The 22,678-nt window shown below is 36.3% G+C and overlaps 2 protein-coding genes across 2 annotated transcripts in view; both read right to left on the reverse strand.

Annotated features, from left to right (window-relative positions):
- Positions 1 to 10: 10 nt before the first annotated feature.
- Positions 11 to 12,839, reverse strand: LOC135708743 (coiled-coil domain-containing protein 42 homolog). Its single transcript, XM_065230874.1, has 6 exons — positions 12,721 to 12,839; positions 12,408 to 12,654; positions 12,216 to 12,344; positions 11,809 to 11,887; positions 3,966 to 4,105; positions 11 to 364 (listed from the first exon to the last, which is right to left on the reverse strand). Exons 1-6 carry the CDS (start codon positions 12,831 to 12,833, stop codon positions 11 to 13), a joined length of 1,062 nt encoding a protein of 353 aa, XP_065086946.1. The 5' UTR covers positions 12,834 to 12,839.
- Positions 12,840 to 15,550: 2,711 nt separating this feature from the next.
- Positions 15,551 to 22,678, reverse strand: part of LOC135708619 (regulating synaptic membrane exocytosis protein 2-like) — a 41,979-nt gene continuing 34,851 nt past the window's right edge. Inside the window, exon 9 of the mRNA XM_065230724.1 lies at positions 15,551 to 15,816. Within this exon, the coding sequence (XP_065086796.1) occupies positions 15,551 to 15,816 (266 nt within the window). The remainder of the gene's footprint in view (positions 15,817 to 22,678) is intronic.

The following is a 22,678-nucleotide window of genomic DNA, read 5'->3' on the forward strand; positions in this document are numbered from 1 at the left end:
GATTAAGGTGTTAAATTCCGAAAGCCTTCGGTTTCTTCGTTGCAGGAAAAATGATGGGTTTGGCCTTGACTGAACCCTTTTCTGCCGCCAAACTCATGTTTTCCTTTGCCAATTTCTTGACAGCAAGAGTATGAATTTGCTGCATAATTCCTGCCTCTTCCTTGATAAAGTCCAACTGCTTTTCAACATCTCCACGTAAAAAAATTGGCTGTTCTCCGCGTCGTTTGCGAATCAAACTGTACAAATGATAAATCGCATCAAGCATGCAGTTGGTTTTCATCTCGTTTGCTGCCATGTAGTTTTTTGCCGTTGTTATAGACTTTTCCCATTTCAAGCACTCTTCCCATGCGTGTACGTATCGTCCCTGAAAAAAAGTAATAACTATTATAGATACCTACAAACTAAAGAGCCTGAATTTATAAAGATTATTACATGTCGTCAAAATTGGAACACTGGATTATTCCAATCGAGTAAAAGACCTGTCAAATGGATAAGATGTCGCCTCTTTATACAATTCAGTCCTTTACTAAAAACCTCTAAGCTGGGGCAATAAGGTGATAAAAAATATCGCTTCCCGTGCAGGAGAAAATAACTAAAAAAATAAGTCAACGATTTACATAGTTGAAGATGCTAATTTCAAATAACAGACTGTAGTGGTAATTTTTATACGATAGATGGAGTAGATGAAAGCATAGAGTTGATAGTTCCGTAGTTATCTATCGTATAAAAATTACCACTACAGTCTGTGATTTGAAATTAGCATCTTCAACTAATTAATAGGGTATTTGATCTAATTTCCGTCCACTAAGCACAACCCGCGCTTTACCTCTCTTTTCTGAACGAGTTTAAACAAAGATGACTTCTACACCGAAAATAGTTTTCATGTAGCTTCCATTGCAAACGCACATGATTTTCATCCATAATCAAAATTAATGGAATTCATCTGAATTTCACCTAACATTTATGCGATCAAATTAATATTATATGATTTTTCATATAAATTTCATCGTCCTCATAATATTCATGTGAATTTGTGGTGGGATTTGCAGCTATGTGATCACAGGAAAGCTATGTGACATTCACATGGATTTCATCCATTAGATATGTGATAAATTTTTTGAGTGTAAATTTATTCACCGTTAGATTTGAAAAAGAGTCACAAATTGTTGAGATATTGTTTAAAATCTAATAGGGTTAACTACCCCATTCCCGGCCTATTAAGCACAACCCGTACTTAGTCTTTCTTAATCTAGCGTAGTTTAGCGCCAAACGGAATGTTATTATAACTTATGGCTTCTAAATTTATTTACCTTTCCGTACGTACCATAAGATAAGAGAAACAAATTGTTGAGATATTGTTAAAAGTCTAACACTGCTTCTTGACGCCAAACTCGGCCTACAGATTCTAAATTCGGCCTAACGCATTGAAACGCATTCAAACGCCATTGAATTACCTTCGGCCTATCGGATGAAGATAAAAATTGATTCGGTTGGAGCGCTTCTTTTGTTTTTGAGAAAAATGGGTGTAAACATTCATATCACGCGCTCTCATTGATTTCGTTCGGTAGCTTTTGAACTAAAGCAGCGTACCAAACGCATAATTGACTTTTTAACTCTGAAACAATGAATTTATGTGATGTTTTCTGATCGATAGACCCAAAGATTTTTTTCGTCCTACGGATAAAGTATACGTATTTCTATAGAAAAAGGGGATTAGCTACGAGCGCTTCTTTTGTTTTGAGAACAATGAGCGTAAATATTCATACAATGCGCTCTAACAGGATTTATGTTATAGCTAATGAACTAACGGATCGGAACAAACTTATTATTGATTTGTGCACGGTGAAATCATTGATCGATAGAACGGAAATAGGCGATTACGACGAAGTAGCGCTCTACCCTAACTAATTCTGGTCGGATACCAAAATTTGGTGTTGATCAGCATGACATAAGAGGTAAAATACCAAAGAATAATACCAATACCAAAAAATTGCATGCAAAATTCTTTGCAAATAACAAAAAGTGACCCAGACAACCAGAAGTCGTATAACAATGTACAGAAAGTATCGTAAATAACTACAGTTTAAGTCAACATCGCATATAAGTATGACATACATCGCATTATGTTTAAGTTAAATCGTATAGAATGCAAATTTCCGACTTAAATACGACGAATCTTTTTTTCATCGTACTGTTTCACAAATTAAATCGGATTACATCGTAAGGTTTTTCAAATTAAATTTGTTATTACAGTTTGAATCGTATATAATGTCAAATCAACTCGTTTAAAAAAAAAATTAAATTTGCACGTATATGACCTCCACTTTTGTAGGTATAGGCCCTTTTTTGCATTCTATACGATTTGTTTGTTTGTATATATGTTTGTATATCACAGAAACAACTTTGAATATACGTACATTCTGGTTGTCTGGGGATATTTTGATACCACAAAAATGCCATACTGCATTGGCATAATTTGGTATTGTGGGATTTTTTTGTTGGTAGGTATTTTACCTTTTATGTCAGGCTCATCCATACCAATTTAAGTTATCGAGATATTCGTTCCTGCTCGGCTTTGGAAGGTGTGATCAGAAAAGCGGAGTACACGAGTAGTACCTATGATTCTCAGGAAGTTCGTTCTTGGCTTCGGAACTTTGAGACAATGCGATGAAGATGAAGAGTGAAATTGTCAACTATAGAAGTAAACGGCGAGCTACACGGTGGTGCCCTTATCGGTAAAAATCTAAGTGTGCGCGTTTGGACCTTTACCGTATGTAGAATTTGTTGAGAATTTCATTTAAATTCAACGTAAATTGTAGAAGCTCAGCAAACTTTTTTAGAAGTTAAAGAACTTCATAGAAGCTTAGTGAGTATGGTAGAAGTTTAGCATGTTCTTCAGAACTGTAGGCTTTGATTTGGGAAATTTGTTACGCTTAGATCTTTAAAAAAAATCTTTGAAAAGATTCAAAGTTAGTACTGAAGTTTGGAGGTCATGGTCTCAATAGAATTGAGAGAACTTGGAAAAAATGTGGAACTTGGAAGTGTGGAAACTTGTATAAGCTGAGAAAATTTTCAGGAAGTAAAGCAAAGGAAACTTTGTAGACAGTCAAGGATCATTAAAGCAATTTTCCGCCCTCCATGTTTTTTTTTGTGGCTAATGACACCTTCGGCTAATTGTGTTGTACAGTGAACAAGAAATCTCGGCGCTGCAATGTTCATTCAGTTATTCTTAATCAAGTAGAATCTATATACCTATATAAAAATTAATTTCTGTCTGTCTGATTCTTATAGACTCGGAAACTACTGAACCGATCGGCGTGAAAATTTGTATGCAGGGTTTTTTTTTTGGCAGGGAAAGGTTTGGCCCATAGGCTCCCATACAAATGAAACAGAAATTTCTACATAACTCGAGAACTAATCAAGCAAATAGAGCCAAATTTGGCATGTTGAGGTCATAGGGGGTAGCCCCTTAGATAAGAGGGGGGGGGGGCTACGTACAATATAGCATGCTTTTTTTTTTAATTTGCGCATAGACTCAAGCTAATATTGAACCCCGAAATTTATTTTCGAAGCGTCAAATTTAAGTGAAAAAATTCTAAATGTGGAACACAGGTTTTTTACTCATACGGTTCAAAAGTTACAGAAGATTTTCGGTGTGCCACGAGGGGGACGACTCTATCTACGATGCGGAAACGATTTTCTTTTAGTGTGGTTAGCTGCGCGCACGCTGAGTAGATAGAAAAAAGATTTATGACAATTCTGAGGATTTCCTGCAAGAAGATGATGCACGATGAAAGTAGATGCGAGAAATGAAAGAAGATTTTTAGTAGATTGGTTTGCTAGAGTGAGATTTTTCGAGCATCCAGATTTGAGATTTAGATGTGACGCCCCCCCTCGGTGTGCCATCGGTTCATCGGTGGTGCCATTATTATCGAATACATCCTTTAATTTAACGATGAACGTACCTGCAACTCTGAAAGATCGTTGTTTAAGCCTGTAACTATATGCAACGCTTCTTTTGTAGATTCCAACAGACTATCCCGTATTTTTTCTATTTCTTGAATTTTCTGTTGCTCTATCTCAGAAATTTCTACCTGTGCAAGAACTAGAAAGATATAATAGAAAAAAAAAATAGTTATTTAGGTTAATTATACAGTTTGTAGTTTCTACATTCAACTACTGAAGTTGTTATGTGGCGTTCCAACATGGAATCAACATGCGAGTGTGCGTAGTGCCGATTTTTTGCATATGATAGTGTACAGTGGTCCAGGATGGGAATGCATCAGGAAAGTAGCCCTAGAACCTTTGTTTTAATGTTAAACGACTGTTCATAAACTACGTTGACTGTTTTTAGAGGTTTTTGATTCCACCTTCCGGTGCTTAGTCAATAGTTAATACAAACTTTTGTAGATTTATATGGACCGCAGACAATGAAAGTCGTATTCGAGAAACTTTTAAAGCTTCTTAAACACTGATCACGACAAGGACATGCTTGTTAATTGTTGTCAAAACAACTACATGTTAATTGTTTTCAGCGTTATGACAACTAGAACCAAAGTTAAAGCGGTATAAGTGAAATTAAAAAAAAAAAAAAAGAAATCCATAGTTGTTCGCCATAATCTCCATACAAACTTCAAACCATTTGCACGACCATCTTCATCAATCTTTATCATTTTTTGCCCAGGCTCACATTTTAGAGATATTAGAAATCAATGAGAAATCAATTGTAGGGATATTAGAAATCAATGAGAAATCAATTGTAGGGATATTAGAAATCAATGAGAGAGCCAATTTAAAATCTTTAGTTTCAACCGGTTGGTAAAACCTGGGTATTGCGGAGTCGACCGATTTTATTTTGCAAGCCAATGGAAAACTGCTTGAAAATTTTCTCAAGTTTAAAATTGATTTGTTCTTTCTCAGTTGATTCCCGCCAAAAGCTCTGAGCCAGGAGTACTCGAGCCCCCATGACTCTATCAAAGTTTGTTTACATACATGTTTCGCCAAAGTATGTTTTACTGTAATTGAAAACTCAGCTGCCTCATAAAAACTATGCTGGTTTTTATACTTTCATCACTAAGCCTGTTGGTTTTTATCTTTGAGCTTAAAATTAAGAATGTGTTATGAAAAAGTATAGAACATTTTTATGAGATTACAATGCTTGACGGTAGATAAGAACAGTAACTGCATTTGCTGCTTGTGAATGTTTGGCTCCCGCTTGACAGTTCACACTGGCTCCCAAGTGACAAGCACCTTGAGTGAGTCCGCAGTACTCAAGGTAAAACCATAGAGGTAACTCTAAGACCAGAAGGTCCCGAAGAAACGAGCTCAACTTTTCGGCTAAGCTCTGGTACTCTCTTCGGTCCCAAGCTAATCGATACACCCCTCGAAGCATAGGAAAATCCACAGACAAACAGACGTAACTCTTCATTGTGTATCTTCGTTCACGCATTTAACGGTTGATTTGAATATTATCAGCTCCGCGAACTACTCGCCGCAGCGCTGGCATCGGATCACTTTGACGTTTCTATACATTCTATAGAACTTTTATGCAATATTGATTGCGAGTTAGCGAGCAAGCTTCTTTTCCGCGATAAGCCCGAGAGATGTCGTTACTGAGGTTCTATGTTTTCAAGAAAAACTTTTTCAAAGAGTTACGTCTGTTTGTCTGTGGAAATTCCGTAAATCCCTCATATAATATCTGTCAAACTTTCATAGCGAATCAAAACAAACATAGTGTAGAACTAGAATTTTGACTAGAATGGGGTACGCTTATAGATGTATTAGGGACCAATACACGGTAATCGCAAAAAAACTCTTTTATGACTAAAAAGCACGCATTTTTGAAAGAAAGCGGAACCACCCATAAAATGACTAAAATTTTACACATTAATGAGTAATTTCTAGTACAAAAATGAATAAAATTTATGCATTTATGAGTAACAGATACTCATAAAAGGTGTAAAATATACACACATTTTAGGTGTAGTCCCGTTTTAGCCGAATATGCATACTTTATAGTCAAAATTGAGTCCTTTATAGTCATTTTTGCGGTTTCCGTGTAGGCTAGTCAAGTTGGTTTGCCAATTTTAAATCGTTAGTTTCCACTAGAAATACTCAGAGGGAGAGATAAGCGGAAGGAATGTTTTGAGCCAAATCAACTGTCAAAATCTGAGCCAATCGAACATTCCCATTAGAATTTTTCCGAGGATTTCTTATTCTTACTAGATTAAATTTGAGAGTATTGCAATCGAACAGAAACAATAAACTAGCAGAAATTCAAATATTATTTTGCACGTAAATCGAATCAAAAGTAACAGTCATGTGAAATGCTAGCTTCTAGCAAAGGTTGCAAGATTATTTAGGTACAAATCCCTGCTGCCGAATTGTATTTTAATTTCTCCGCCCATCTCTCCCTCTGAGTATTTCTAGTTTCCACCGGTTGGTAGAACCCCGGTAGTTTGAATAGCTAAAATAGCAATTAAACGGTCATTTAGAATTGGTTTTACTGGTACCCCTACATAGGTACGTAACGCCAAAAATCTAAATGAGCGCCGTTTAATTTCCATTTTTGCTATTCAAACTAGCGTCTAAAGTAAAAGTTTGCCATCTGGGTATCAGAATTTAGTTTTCACGACGCCGCGGGGACTTTCTTTCCACTAGTGTGAAATGCCTAATCGAAGAATTCCGGTAGGGTGGAACTAAACGTGATTTGAAGGGACCGGGGTAACCCAGTTGAGTCATAGTGTTAACTCTAAAACTAGAAGGTCCCAAAGAAAACGTGCCTAACTTTTTGGCTCAGCTCTGGTACTATCTTCGGTCCCAAGCTAATCGATGCACCCTTCGAAACATAGGAAAATCTACGAACCTCTCATGTTATCTGTCAAACTTTCATAGCGAATCAAAACAAACATAGTGAAGTACTAAAATTTCGACTGAAATGGGGTACGTTAATCGATGTACTTGGGACCGATAGGCTAGTCAAGTGTGAGCCAAATTAAAATCGTTAGTTTCCACCTGTTTGTTGAGTCGAGCTTCAGAATCAGAATGCTGTTTATTAGCCTTTTATATTGCATAATTGCTATTTATTTGAGCGTTTATTTCGCTGTCCCTGGGTGATTGATTCCTATGACTGAGTTTATTTCTGGGAATGGTATATTACTATTTGCAAGTTTATGATTTGTATGGGAATGGTATACAACAAAAGGTTCTAAGTTGTTCTGCATTTTTTGGGCAATACTGAGTAATCTTTGAATTTCAACCAACATTTAAATAGTTACTGATGGCTTAAAAAAAAAAATCTAAAGTTCTCCCGCAAATAAAGATCTGATCTTATCCATCATTTAAATATGCGACACAATTATTGGGGACCTCAATACAAATCGAACTAGCAGTGAGGAGCAGGGAGTTATAAAGTTGACCCACTCTAATGATTACTTCATTCGAGATTTGTCCCCGTCTCTTTTGAACATGGCTAAACTTTTGTTCAAATTTACCATTTTCAAGAAGCTGTTTGAAATTTTAAGAAAAAAATATTACAGTCATACCTCGATAAAAGACAACCTCGATATAATGTAACTTATGAAAAATCTGAATATTAAGAAAATATATACACACAAACCAAAAATCTATTACAATGAATGTTAGTTCCGTTTCCTATCATCCTCTGTTCATGAACATCGCAACGAATGTTAGAAATTGACCATGCAGGCGATGTAATGGTTTTTTTTGTCTTTTTTATTTCGTGTTCTATCCACGCTTTCGACTATACCAGTAAGCGACGAACATTGTAGAACATTGCACAATGCGACGCACATTGTAGAACATTGTAGAACGACGCACACACTTGCCTCGAATCTCTCCAGTAGAAAAAGCATACGAAGTCGAGTATGCGAGAAAATGGGCGCTTCGTGTTTGCTTTTAGGCTATCCATATTCAAAAGCATGGAGAGAGCTGTGGAGAAAGCACAGATCTGATAATCGCAACGTTCGTAGTTCGAGTCCAGTCGGAAATCTGTTTCCTATTTTTTTTGACATAACTAATTTCACTCACTAATACACTCTACATTTTTCGGTCTCCAATTTTCTTGCATTGGACCGTAGCTAGGTATATCGCATCCTCGGTTCATGCGGTCTCCACTAACATCCTCTGATGATGCATCCCACATAATTGTAAGCGAATCTAACATCCCCCGGTGTATATTTTCAGAAACTAGGTCTGAGGACGTAAAAATATGTTTAGGTTGTATTTTAATCGTTTTGGGTTCTAATTGACATCCTTGCAAAGAAACATAAAACTGATAAAACTCAACGACTTTTTTAAAAACAATTTATTTCACTGAATCGAATTTGCACAGAAAAGTTTAATGAACCTGCAAGGAGAACAAAATTGGCAATCGTTATATTTGCTGGTTAAACGTGATTTATTCTTTTACGCGTTGGTCCAACCTAAAGAAAAAAAATATGTGTCAAAAACAAAACAAATAGAAAGATGCAGAGAACTCTACGACCTCTTATAAGTTTCACAGGATTTTTGAGGTTTCTTAGTGGGAAGGGTAAGGCCATACGTTCGGTAAACGTTGCTGGCAGATTTACGATAGCATTGGTTATGTTATATTTATATGACAAAATAAAGTAAATGCTTGTGTGAGTGGGGGTTATTTAGAGAGTCGAAGTGACTTTTGTCACTAGTAAAGTGAGAAAAGTCACGTCGTGGTGACGTGACTCTCCATTTGATTTGCACCAGGGTTACTTCCACTCACTTCGCTATAAAAAAATGTTTTTTGAATTTATGGAATCATTGGATAATGGTATTTTGTACTCGTCAGATACAAGAAGCGGTTGTAAAGTATATATTTGACACATAAAACCTGTCAATTTCGCTTTCAGTGCGTCACAATCAGCGAATTTATGACTCGTGAGCGTTCACTCAGAGTGAGCTCCCACGAATCGTAAAATTGGTGATTGTGACGCACTGAAAGAAATAACAACAGATTTTATGTATCAAACATCTTTTTTACAAACTTTTCTTGTAACTTAACTAGTACTCATTATTCCTGATTTGCACAGTGACAAAAGTCACTTCGACTCTCGGAATGATCCCCAGTGTTTTAATAAATAAAAATGGATAGCTTGCACCAATTTTATGATGTCGAAAGCTGCTTCTTGCTCTATTTGAATTGCTTTATGATAAATTCATGGGATTCCATTGGGTTGGGCTTCTACCCGAGCAAAGCTGGAGATCAAATTGAAATCAAAATTTGCTGTTTTATGTAATTTATTTTTGATACTCCAGTTGATCTCATTTTGGTTGACTTAACGGTTAACACAGCAAAAATGAGAGCAAAATTTTACATTGTTGAAGCAAACGGAAAACTAATCCTGCTTTTAATAAAATCAATTAGATTACTCATTTTGCATTTAGAATGTTTAACTGAATACGGGCCTGGTAAATGGTTAGCATCCATGCTTCTCACGCTGAAAGACTGAAAGAGTCAAATCTCACCCCGGGCAAGTCACGAATGACTTAACATGTGTTAAACAAAACAAATAAACAATAATCATTAGTTCAACAACAGATGAACTTAAATTTTAAACTAGACGTTAACAGCAGAACTTCAAGTTAAGTTGCTTTTATTTAAAAAGTCTTGACTCCATAATGAAAGCACAATATGATATCAGACTTATGTCGCGACATCGGAAAGTGGACGGATCTTGCAAACCTGCGAGATCAGAGGATTTTTTCCAGATTCCGGACAGGACACTCCCTAATCTCAAGAGATTTCAGCGGAGGACCCTTCAGGAAGACCTGTGAATTCTGCCATATTCCTTCGACGGTGGAGCACGTGTTATGCGTATGTCCACAATTCGAGCACTTTCGTTGCCTCCACGGTCTGCCTGCCAGCGTACGGGACACGCTAGCAGACGTGCCCTCAACTCAAGCAGCTGTACCATAGAGGTAACTCTAAGACTAGAAGGTCCCGAAATAACGTGCTCAACTTTTTGGCTCAGCTCTGGTACTCTCTTCGGTCCCAAGCTAATTGATTCACCCCTCGAACCATAGGAAAATCGACTAACCCCTCATTTTAACTGTCAAACTTTCATAGCGAATCAAAACAAACATTGTGTAGTAGTAGATTTTCGACTAGAATGGGGTACGTTAATCGTTTGCTTGGGACCAATAGGCTAGTCAAGTAGTGAGCCAATTTAAAATCGTTAGTTTCGTATTGATTGTTGGCTGTACTGCGCTTTTTGAAGGCGGCGAAGCTATACTGCAGGATTTAGCACCATAGATTCTTTCGGCCGTCTGGACATCCCCGCTGGACGGGGCTCCCAAGGACCACTTACAGTGGACCTATGTTTTTTTTGTTCATTTTATATTTTGTTCTTCTTTTTTGTATCCTTTTAGTCTGTCTTTATCGTATGCTGTTTAGATTATCAAATGTTGAAGTAGCATGATACTCAAGCAATGTGACTGGGGGGACCTCTTTCTAAGGCTTCCCACCCTTTACGGAGATGAACTAGCCTACGGCTGAAAATCTCCTAAATAAAGAAGAAGAAGAAGAAAAACTTATGTCGCGACAATTGAAATGATTTCATTATGATAGGAACTGGTTTGCTTTCGTTTTGTTAACCGAATTGCTCGGGTAGCCAGTTACAAAATTTTCCAGATTTAGCAGACCTTTCTTCATCATTGGCGATTCTTGAAAACTTCAACCGAAACTACCCGAAACACGAAAAACCGGAACAAAATCAAAACGAAAAAACGAGAGAAAAAAAAAACACGTCCGTCTTCGAACATCGGACACATCGATCCTCATGTTCAAAATTCGTAGTTTTATCACATAATATGAAAGTTTATGCCAACTGATCGTGGATAACATTGTTATTGTCGTTTCAGTGAAAATAATTCGATTCATGTGACAGCCACAGCATGCTATTAAAGTTGATAATCTGACGCCAAATGCAAATGTTTCTCTGAATTGGGAATAACTCAAAATTGACGAAAATCCATATTGAATTGATATGCGATTATAGGCAGTGTAGTTAAAAAAACTTAAATTTTTTGCGCCAAAATATGTTCATCAAATTTATATCTTCTTCTTATTATTATTATTATTCTTCTTCTTCTTCTTCTTCTTCTTCGCATTTCAAGCTTATTGCTTATGGCATATTAGCTTATTGCGTGCTCACAACTTAGTGTTCTACTAGATGCACTTCCACAGTTATTAATTGAGAGCTTTCGATGCCTGCTACCATTTTTGCATCGGTATAATTGTGTGGCAAGTACAATCATACTCTATGCCCAGGGAGTCGAGAAATTTTTCAACCCGAAAAATTCCTAGACCGGACCGGGAATCCAACCCAGTCACCTCCAGCATGGTCTTGCTTTGTAGCTGCGCCTTTACCGATTGAGCTAAGGGAGGCCCCGAAATGTCTTCAAAATGTCTTCACAGAAATACAAATGTCTTCAAATCTGGCATCCCTGCTCGCCAACTCACTCTAAATTATCCACGTGGATAGGCCCTTAAGGTTCAATTTACTTTGATGCTTCTTGGAAAATTTCAAAGGCAGTTTTTTCCGACGCATTATTTCAGATTGCAAAAAGCTCGCACTATTCGATTCCTTTTGATATTTTACACAAAATGACGCGAGCTTTTTGCAATCTAAAATAATGCGTCGGAAAAAACTGCTTTTGAAATTTTCCAAAAAGCATCAAAGTAAATTGAACCTTAAGTTGGCCAACATCTATAACGTTCTTATTAAATAATTAAGTGTCGAAAGCTGATAAAATGAAGTATGCACTACTTACGCAATGAATCGCATCGTTTCATTAAATCCTCTAGCGTTCCATACGTATCTGAATGTTCAATAGTTTCTGTGAGCACACTCTGGAACAAATATAAAATAATAGATACTTTTTGTTTCAGTAATTAAATAAACAATGGATGGCTGATTTTTCAGAATGAGGATTAGCTAACCATACTTTGTGTAGCAAAGAATCGTTTACATTTACTTGTATTTGTAGCAAAATCCTTACCGATTTTCATGAATAAATTTCATACTCAATAAAAATAGGAAATGAGTTTTGTTCCTTTGGGGTTAATTAAAAAAATATACCTTTGATAACGTTGACTACATTTCATTGTTATTTTCTTAATGTGTAGACATGGGGCATTCACACATATTGTTAATCAAATTCATTTAAATAGTACTTACTTCAAACGGCTGGTATTTTTCTATCGTATGTTCGTATTTGTTCACAAAGTCCCTCAAAACCGCTAAATCCTTATCCATTTGCTGTATTTTGTTGTGATAGTCCTCTTGCTTCCTTTTCTCGTCTTCCTTCTACAAATTTAACCGTTTTAATTTAATTAAAGTTCTATGCACTGTCACATTTGTCAGTCTTACAGCTTGATAACAGTCGTTTTCTTTCATTTCACAATCTTTTAGGAAGTCATTAACTTCTACAAAGTTTTCCCATAGTATCTGCAGTTGTTTGTCTGCCTCGTTCAGTCGTTTTTCATTCAATTGAAATTGCTCATGGGAATGAGCTCGCATACGGTTCTGTTCTTTAGTAACTTCTTCATACTCTCGATTACTTTGGATCCCTTTTAGTTCAAAGCTCAAACGGGCAACATCCCAGTTTGGCGTTTTTCTGGTAGGGAAAATTATGCCAGGATAAAATTGGTCTGACTAGTCTGTGATTGTTATCTTTACTTACATGTAGTATTGATTCTGTAATTTTGATTCCGTATATAACGTAACTGCCTTTTCTGGATTAAGATCATATTGGCCATAAACGCCTAATTTGGTCGTGGGTTTGACACGGGGCATTGTGGATGATTTTTTCTAATATCCTACGATTTTTCGAATATAAACGTTTAAAGCAGTTTGAATGCTCATCAGCACTCTCTGTTGAAGTAATAATAAACAACTAGAAATGTATCCTTGGTTACCCTTGTTTCGATTTTCTTTCCGCGCATAGCCCACGTGAATACATATAACCACCAAATCCTTAAAGAAAGACATAATGGGTAGAAAGTCATCGCGTATAAATCTACAGTTTGTATTGATTATAAAGGCTCTAATCGTATGATGCATTCGTCTTTAGTTTACACTTGATTTATAGTGTTGAATGTTAAGATGGAAACTAAAGTATTTTACAATTAGAATGTTTCGGTCTAGAAAACTTGAAGTGATAGTGCATAAGCCATAATGACGGCCAATAAATACTCTACAAAGAATCACCACCAATCTAGCCACCAATGGACAGTTTGGCGGTCCACGGTCCATAAAAAAATATTGTAGGGGAGGGAGGAGTCTAAAACCTTTCCACGTGGAATGTAAGATACAGCACACTCAAGTCTTTTTTGCACGGTTTATACGATGATTTTCGAACTAAGGATTTTTTAAATAAAGCGCCAAAAAATTCAGGGTGTTTTCTGAGGAACGGACTTAGCCAAAAACAAATTTGGAAGTATACTTCGAGTGAGTTCACCGGACAATACGGGTACATATTTTCGGAATGGGACCGACGTGTAGAGGCCGGAAATCGATGATTTACGCCATTTTGGAATCCAACCTGGCGAATTCCGGTTTGTGAAAAACTGTCGAATATTCTACAATATGGGTATTTTCGAAACGGGAACGACGTGTAGAAACCAAAAATCGGTGATTCACGCCATTTTGGAATTCCAGATCACGACTGACAAACTGTCAAATAGCCTAAAATATAGATATTTTCGGAACGGGAACGACTTGTAGAGGAAGTGTATCTTTAATCTGTTAAACGCTGTCCAGACTGGAGAGTTAAAACATGTTATAACGGTTGTCAAATAATTGCAACATAGAAATTACCATCAAGATAGCGCTATAACATGTTATAACTCTGTAGTCTGAACAAGGCATTAGTCGATTCAAGTGGATTCTAGTTTTAAAATTTCTATAACTATAAGATGTGTCATCCAACGATGTTCTTTTAAAAAATCTTCCTTTCTTAAAAACCTTAAAATTTTTTTTAAAAATTTCAAAATTACATTTTATGTTCATGTAAACAAACCAGTGCCAGATGTAAAAAAAGAGGTTAACTCGATGCTGCAGCTCCCTATTGACCAATGCAAGGACTAAACTCGCGAAAAAAAATTGGCGTTTGAGCGGTGCCGTGTTTACTAAAAATGAACACATGAATAATACTCGCGTAACATTTGAAACGGGCGTATTAACTTTTGTACACAAAACTTGTTAGGCCCTTTTCGCGCGAACCGATGTCAATAAAAGTTACGTTAAACCGACGGTACACTATATACGGTGCGACCCTATATTTATCTTTTTTCAACCATGAAGCTAAAACGCTGTACAGACTGGAGAGTTATAACATGTTATAACTATCCAGTCTGTACAGCGTTTAATAGTACATTCAGACTACAGAGTTATAACATGTTATAGCGCTATCTTGATGGTGATTTCTGTGTTGCAATTATTTGACAACCGTTATAACATGTTATAACTCTGCAGTATGGACAGCGTTTAAGAATTATTGAGGATTTAGGTTTAAACGCTGTCCAGACTGGAGAGTTATAACATGTTATAACCATAGAGGTAACTCTAAGACCACTGGGTCCCGAAGAAAATCATTATTATTTTTGGCTCACTCAGTACCAGAACAACGGTCCCAAGCAGTCCCAAGCTATTTCACTCACCCCTGCATGTTCTGCATGAATCCACACACCCCTGATGTTATCTGTCAAACTTTCATAGCGAATCAAAACAAACATAGTGTAGTAATAGAATTTCAACTAGAATAGGGTACGTTAATCGTTTGCTTGGGACCAATAGGCTACTAAAGTGGTGAGCCAATTTAAAATCGTTAGTTTCGTATTGATTGTTGTTATAACGGTTGTCAAATAATTGCAACACAGAAACCACCATTCTACGGTACATATAACACAAACACTTTCTACATAATTTATAAACTCATGAATTGATCCACGTGAATCGTTGGACATTTCGGACAGAATATTTAAAATAGCTTCTATGTTTTCAAACTGTAATTGATACATCATATAATGAAAAATAAAATTCTTTATCATGTAATTCAACGCTAAACTCCTAAGGAGAATCATTTGGATTAGGTGTAACATGTTGTGAAGGAAACAATGGGTACCAACTTTCAATAGGGCTTTTCATTTTATATGTGTTGAAAAACAATTCTGCCCCTCCTATGCTTTGATTGTGCTCGAAACCTACTGATTTTTGCCAAATGGTTACTAATATTGTTCTTCCAAAAAGTTCTGATGCCTGCAAAGGGAAATAAAGACTTTTGATATCGAAATTTTATAAAAAGCTCATTTGTTCATTCATACCGAATACTTCAGCACCTGATTGTATTGTGGTTCCGGAGAATATCTCACAACTCTGGTTTTCTTTTTGTGTCGCAGTCGATCTCCATCTTTTAAGTAACATTTTACATATGTATCTGGTGTTGGATCAGAATCTGAAACTAGATTTCTTGCGGAAATAACCTGAACGTTAACAATTGCATTAATATAAAATCATGAAAATGATGTTTTATGAAAACTCGCCTTTAGTTCCAGTACTGACTTCTCTAAAGTAACAGCTAAACGTAGCTCTCCAACACACTTGAGGCTTTGCTGTGAACCTTTGGGAAGTATTTGGCCTGGTCCTAAACTGCTTATGGAAAAATTTGTATTGGGATCCTTATGTACATCACGTGAGCTATCCGTTTTCGTTTTGATTGTGGAAATCATGCGTTCGATTTTCTCTGTGTTTTTCTCTGACAAACTTTGATTGAATGATTCTGCGTGGAAGATAGTTGAAAAAAGTTAAATGTATATTGTTTTGTTGCATTTTGGTGTATTTGTATTTATATCCATTATTGCTGATAATTTCAAAAGTTGACTGCATGCAAAAAACAATAAAAAATACTAGATAGAACACACATATATTCACCAGAAACTAATATGTAGCATATCAGCAGCGTCGAGGTGAGGGTTTACTACGCCCTTGCTTTCCCAAATCAAGCACCAGGTTTCGAAATAGGTGATTTATTTTGAGTTCCCAATATTTATTGATGTCTGGGATTTTAAATTTTAGCTAAACAAATTATACCAATTTTTCTTAGTCTGATTCCATCGTAAAAAAATCCCATGAGCTTATTTTTTTCTTTTTTAAAAGGTATCAGAATCCGTAAAGTCTCGGTAAATGCTACGTTAATAGACAACTTAAGGACTACTCAATAAACATGTAATATTGAAAAAATAATTTCTTTTCAGATTTTTAGGTATATACATAAATTTCAGCTTTTCTACCACTGTAGCAGCAACCAGATTTAAATAAAATGCTCCATTTGCAAAACAAAAGCATTTTAAGATTGAACTAGTATACCTCCCCGTGGAAAATTTTGAAACCATCATAACTTTCATAGTTCTTCTATTCTGACTCAATAGCTAGGACTTTTAGCGTAAAACAACGAATACCAAATTGTAACATGGAATGTATTAACGCCCGCCGGGGTAAACTAGCACAACCCGCCAGTGAGGCACGACGCATCAAGCTAAAATTCCTGGAACTCAGCTGAACTTTGGAAAACACAAACTGCGGTCCAAACTGGTACTGCTAACTGCTATATTCTGGTATTCGAGGTGAACATGCTCCCCGGCACCGTGTAGTTGATTTTCTGTTTAATGTTCAGGTCCATGCCGCGTTCATCAAGTGAGAGCCCATTTATGAGAGGGTAATCATTACCAGATTTAGAACACGGGTCCGCTACTTTACCGTAATTAAATGTTATGCTCAGTCTTGTAAACGGTCACGGTAGTCGACACATTTTCTATGATAATTGACTGCCTTTGCCTCCGACACTTGCAAAACAAGCTATCATAGTACAGTACCAAACTAAAATGTCATATGACAGGCTGTGTCATACGACACTGTCGCCGAAGACTGTCACGAATGTATGTATTTTAGTTTTTCTCATAATAAGAGCTGCTGATGGTGTGCTTGTGTGAATTCTGAAAATAGCAAGCAATGATATCCTAGTAATAATATTTCTGATCAGAAATGGTTTGATTTACAACATATTAAGGAATTACAACGAAATCACACATGTCATATGATAGCTATTTTGATAATTTTCTTTTAGCTCGAATGTTATTCTACCGCTCGTGTTGTGTGAGAGAGACGACGGTAGAGCATGAGTGTTCAAATAAAAACAGACTTTCGCGCACCACAACGAAGCGAGTATAGTAAAAAACGTCAACTGTTTCAACCCCTGGTTATGCTTAAACCTTTGTTGCCGAGCCGTGATGGCCGAGCATGGAGACGGAGCCTTCTTGATGTCCGGAATAAACGCAACACTGACATCGCTTCTAATCATCTTCTGATCTAAAGAAGAAATTGTGAATAGTCTCCAAAGGTTTGAGCCTCGCGCGCGTATTACGGATATAGAGGAATTTAATATTGGATAACACATTGAAGCTTATTTGGAAGATGCTTTGAATTACTACACTAATAAAAATTCAATGATTATTTTTATGTGTCCCATACATGATTTTTTGCACTGTGATAAACAAATGATATACAGGGTGCGTGACGAATTTTTGCAGTAAATGGCATATTTGAGAAAAAATACACCAGTTAGTTATTCTAGCAATGAATTTTGTGCGATTTATTTTCTTTCGCAACATATGGAAGTTGTAAGTAAATTTATTCAAAAAAATTGCCTTCCCTTTCGACGACTGTAGTTAGACGCTTCCGGAAACTGCAGTATGTGTATATGTGTCGGGCGCATAGTTCTTAGGGAGCAGGAGCATCCATAAATGACGTAACATATTTTTGATCAATTTTAGACACCTCCTCCCCCCTCGTAGCGTATTTTGCTATATCCAATACATGGCTGGTCACAAATTCTGAACATGAAACACATGAAAATCATGTGGAATTTGACATGCAAATTCGCCAATAAACATGTGTTTTGCAAGTTTTTTGGCTGAATGTCGGGGGTTCGTGAGCATTCCTGACATTACGGAAAATTATGATAGCATCATTTAATTTAATCCGTTATTAAGTTATTCGAGATTTATCTACACCGTTTGAAAAGTTTATGTAAATTTCTGCGAGATATAGCGCACATAAAATTAACGCTAGATTTGGCGTAAATTTACACGACATTTCGTGTAAAATCAAGCGCAATATCGCATAAATTAGCATTATTGTATTCAGGTGATTTCCCAGCTAATTTCTGTGTATTCATATCCATGTTAGTACAATCAATTATTATGTAACTTCTGCCGATTGGATGCCACAAAACTTGACAAAAATCTTATTGGTTACTTTGGTGCCACAATAAGTCACAGTAAATCCACGCCAACTAACGAATTATTCAAACTTTACCTTCTCCGAATTCCATGAAACTTTGCCTAATTGTTTGCTAGTGGCAATAATCCGAGTTTGTGCTGGAATTCGACTATTTTGATGCGCACTTAATTATTCAAAATGGCGTATTCCATATATTTCAATAAATCATAGATCTTTTTGACGTTTAATCATCTTTCTCTATCCAGCACACATGGATTAATGGACGGTTTGTTTTCCCACTAATCTGTTTCCCTCTTGCTCGCACTTGTTCGATTTAAATGGTTCAGTAGTGTGCGCCGATTAAACGTCAAAAAGCTCTATAGCCCGAAAAGGCTCATCTCATCGAATTGACGTCTGAGACAAAGTTGTAGGAAAAAACACATATGGATAAAAAGACACAAGTTTTTGATGAATATAAAAAAATTGTTCAAAAATGCAATAACAAAATAAGTACATTTTAAAGATTTTCAAATTTATGTTTACAGGTATACCTTCATATAACGTAACTGTTATTTTTGCGTTCCATCGTCAATATTTCACAAATAACAAATAAAAAAAAAATAATTGGCATGATCAATAGATGGAGGATTGTCTCATACATCCGATGGTGTTATTACTTTGTTTGATTTAATGATTGTTAAACGCTGGCCAGACTGGAGAGATATAACATTTTATGCCTGTATTAGAAAGCTCATCAGATAACTTTTATTAAATGAATACAATGGACACTTCAAAATTGAGTAAAATCGTAGAACATTAGTACAAATTTTAAACTTTTGGCACAAATAATTTGTATTGTATTGGAGAACATATTTTTTAGTCCAGAAAATAAAAAAAATACTAAAATGTTATGCTTTATGACTTTTGTCAATTTTGAAGTTTCCATTGTTTCCATTTCAGAAAAGCTTGCATTTTATCTTGCATATTATATATGTTTTTAAATAAACATAAGTTTAAAATCTTAAAAAGGTACCTACTTATTTTGTTATTGAAGTTTTCAACAGTATTTTTTTTTTTCATTTTTCACCGAAAATACTTGAATGAGTGAGTGATAGTCAATGCAAAAGCAGTAAATAGAGTAATGTACCTGATAGCTCCATAACGTGGGTAGATCACCTTTTCGTGGTACGTTACGGGATATAAGATCTACCACCGATTCGTAGTACTGACTACTTCAAACTAGGGGAACAGGATTTTTCAGTAATCATAAGAACACATCTTAGTCCTTGTTACTTTTAATGCCTTGTTGATAGTGATAAGACTCGGCTTTGTCTAACGAGGATGATCTTGATACAAGGAAAACATGAGTTAGTTAGTCTTCACCTATGTGATTCCTAATCTTCTATTCGTTTTTCCCTAGTTTGAAGTGGTTAAGAGTCGATGTCAATTATACAAGGTCTGGCCCAACCGGCTTATTGGTATTAGTGAAATGTGGAAATGTTTAGTGGTGTTTGTATTTCATCGCAATGTTTATCTTTTTACATACACGAAACAGCTGTTTTCTGTGACGACACGTCTGCCATTCGCAGTATGGAATGTTGTGCTGCCGTGACATCGTCATTCGCTTGTTCAGCAATGTTTACAACATTTTTGCTTCTAACACCAGCAAGCTGCCTGTTGTTCCAGACCTTGTATGATTGACATAGGTTAAGAGTAGGGTTCTGACAATGAGGTACAGAGAGAGGTAAAGCAGATCGTGAAATATGATTGTATTAGTAAACCAAAAATCAACGTAAACGCAAGTAGTGACGCCTGTTGTTCCAGACCTTGTATGATTGACATAGGTTAAGAGTAGGGTTCTGACAATGAGGTACAGAGAGAGGTAAAGCAGATCGTGAAATATGGTTGTATTAGTAAACCAAAAATCAACGTAAACGCAAGTAGTGACGTCACTAATTGCTTGTATCTTACAGGGGTTTTACTCACACAACTTAATCGATTGCTTCACCTCGGTAATCCAGCTCATTGGGGTTCTGATGCATGGTCATTATCGGTTAATTTCGTCACAGAGGCGCGCCTTTGGAGGGTGTTCTCACTCTTCGAAGGGTATACACCGTTCGAAAAATTCATGTAAATTTCTGCGAGATGTAGCGCTCCTAAAATTAACGTTAGATTTTGCATAAATTTACGCGATATTTCGTGTAAATTTAAGCGCAATATCTCATAAATTTGCAATATTGTATGCAAGCTTGTAAGCGATTTCACTGATTATGCGAAGTATAGCTCAAAATTAAACGAAGGGAGATTTTACGCGATAGTTAAAATTCAGATTTTTTTCTGTGTAGCGGGACCTATCATTAAGGCCCACGCACATTGCGCACGCGTCGTTGCGGCAAAGTGACAGCTAAATCTATTGTCTAACTGTCAAATTTACGTCAACGCAACGCAAACGGATCTAATGTGGGTGACCCTTTAGATCCGGATCGGACGCGTTGCGGCAAAGTGACAGTTAAATCTATTGTCTAACTGTCAAATTTACGTCAACGCAACGCAAACGAATCTAATGTGGGTGGCCCTTTAGAATCGATTTCTTGCGATGAACACAGAAATTCAAAACAACCCAAAATTAAGTTCTTTTCACTCATCTCCCATGTTCCGTACGATAAGCCAAATTTGGGTAAACCGGCTCAAAGTAGTTTGCATTTGAGCACGGCAAAAAAAATACCCATCGCTAAGTTATTTTCAATTTTTTCTACCCAAAATTAAGTTCAATTAACTCAAATTTGGGTATATCGCATATTACTCAATTTTGGCTTCTTGTACGGAACTAGACGGTTGAGTCGAATCTTTCGTTCTATTTTTGACAACAATAGCGAGAGGAAATGAAACGGACAGAGGTCAAATAACTCAAATTTGAGTTTAAAAAACCCAAGCGGTGGGTAGTTTTGTTTTTCTGTGAAGGCAAGAATGACAACTCAGCATCAACATTTCAAAAGGGCGAAACTAACAATGATGTCAAGCTGTAAAAAACGCTGTCAAAGTTTTCGAAGCGAAAAAATGGATTTATTTTAAATCAGTAAGCAGTGTAGGTCTATTATTTGCACCGTTCAGCCTGAGTTAACCCTTGTTAATCAGTTTATAGAAGTTTAGATTTTTATTTTGTGTTTGTAATGTTAAAAATCCTCAAAATTAGATTTTGCCCTTTATATTCATCAATTTTGATTACGTCCTTTCGTTTTGTACCTTTTGTTTGACAAGCTGTCAATTTGGCCCCAATGACAGCGCCTATTTTTTTTCGGTTTTCAATTGCACCCTTTTGCACAAATTTTATATCTTGGATTTCTTTCGTTTTCTTTAATTAATAAAAAATTCAAAATTTGAATGGTTGTGAAAAAAGAAATCACCACCATCATCTCTGATAGAATTGTCAAAGTTTTAATTTTATATCCCAGCGGTAATGAACGCGCAAAAATCATAGAAACTGAACATGCTAGATCAAACGGAGGCCACTTATGTGCGGGTACTTTTCAGTAAGAAGTTGCTTCTAAGTGGTGCCATACAAAGGATCAAGGAAATGATGCTGAATGCGTTGGTTTTATGTTTGTTTCATCCATCAGAAATCAGCTGGATCTATTGTACGTCGATAGCAGCGAATTGACCCAGCAGCTGGTTTTCCGTTTGCGACGATTCATGGACACGATTCATGATCTTTAATTTGGAACCGCGAAAACAACGTATCCGAATCAAGTTCTGGGGTTTCCAATCTTAAGGTAATTTGAGTTGTGGGCAATCTTGTAATATTCATTTGAGAATAATGCATTTCAACAACTACAACTAGAAATACGTAGGTGAACTACCCTGGGAGATTTTTTTTCACCGTTGTAAACGCTATGGCTACGAGATTATGTTATACATAAAAAATACTGCAATATTCGCATGAAAACCATCAAAAATACGGAAATCAAAAATTAGGCCACAATTCAAACCTGGATACAGTTTCACCCTCGCTGATGGCGAACAAACCGAGGGGCAAAATTAACTTCACTATACTAAACTACAAAAGTTAGTTACGCCTTTTTTAAATGTTAATTAGGGTGACAAAACATGTTTTTTTTGTGAAATTTTATGAAATTGTTCGTAGTATTGCATCTCTTGCTGTCCATTTCTATAAAAAAAAAACTCAGTTTGTTTACATTTGTCAGTTTCGCCCTTTTGAAATGTTGGTACTGAACTGTATCAAAACCGAATACTTCATCATTTCTCAATAGTGATGGAGTAATACGACATGCACTAAAATAAGGACACGGGATATAGGGGAAATAACTCTAATGTTGGCCTATGAATCTAAGATTGGGCCCATCGGT

The sequence above is a fragment of the Ochlerotatus camptorhynchus genome, unplaced genomic scaffold (assembly GCF_037179485.1).
Source record: "Ochlerotatus camptorhynchus isolate MF236.1 unplaced genomic scaffold, CSIRO-AGI_Acam_v1.1 ptg000032l, whole genome shotgun sequence".
Lineage (NCBI taxonomy): Eukaryota > Metazoa > Arthropoda > Insecta > Diptera > Culicidae > Ochlerotatus > Ochlerotatus camptorhynchus.

Excerpts from the sequence above, each read along its gene's own strand:
- LOC135708743 (XM_065230874.1), bottom strand. The coding sequence starts at position 12,833 with ATGCCCCGTGTCAAACCCACGACCAAATTAGGCGTTTATGGCCAATAT. Across the intron at positions 11,888-12,215 it reads AAAAATACCAGCCGTTTGAA|AGTGTGCTCACAGAAACTAT; the intron begins GTAAGTACTATT and ends TATTTGTTCCAG. Across the intron at positions 4,106-11,808 it reads GAAACGATGCGATTCATTGC|TTCTTGCACAGGTAGAAATT; the intron begins GTAAGTAGTGCA and ends ATATCTTTCTAG.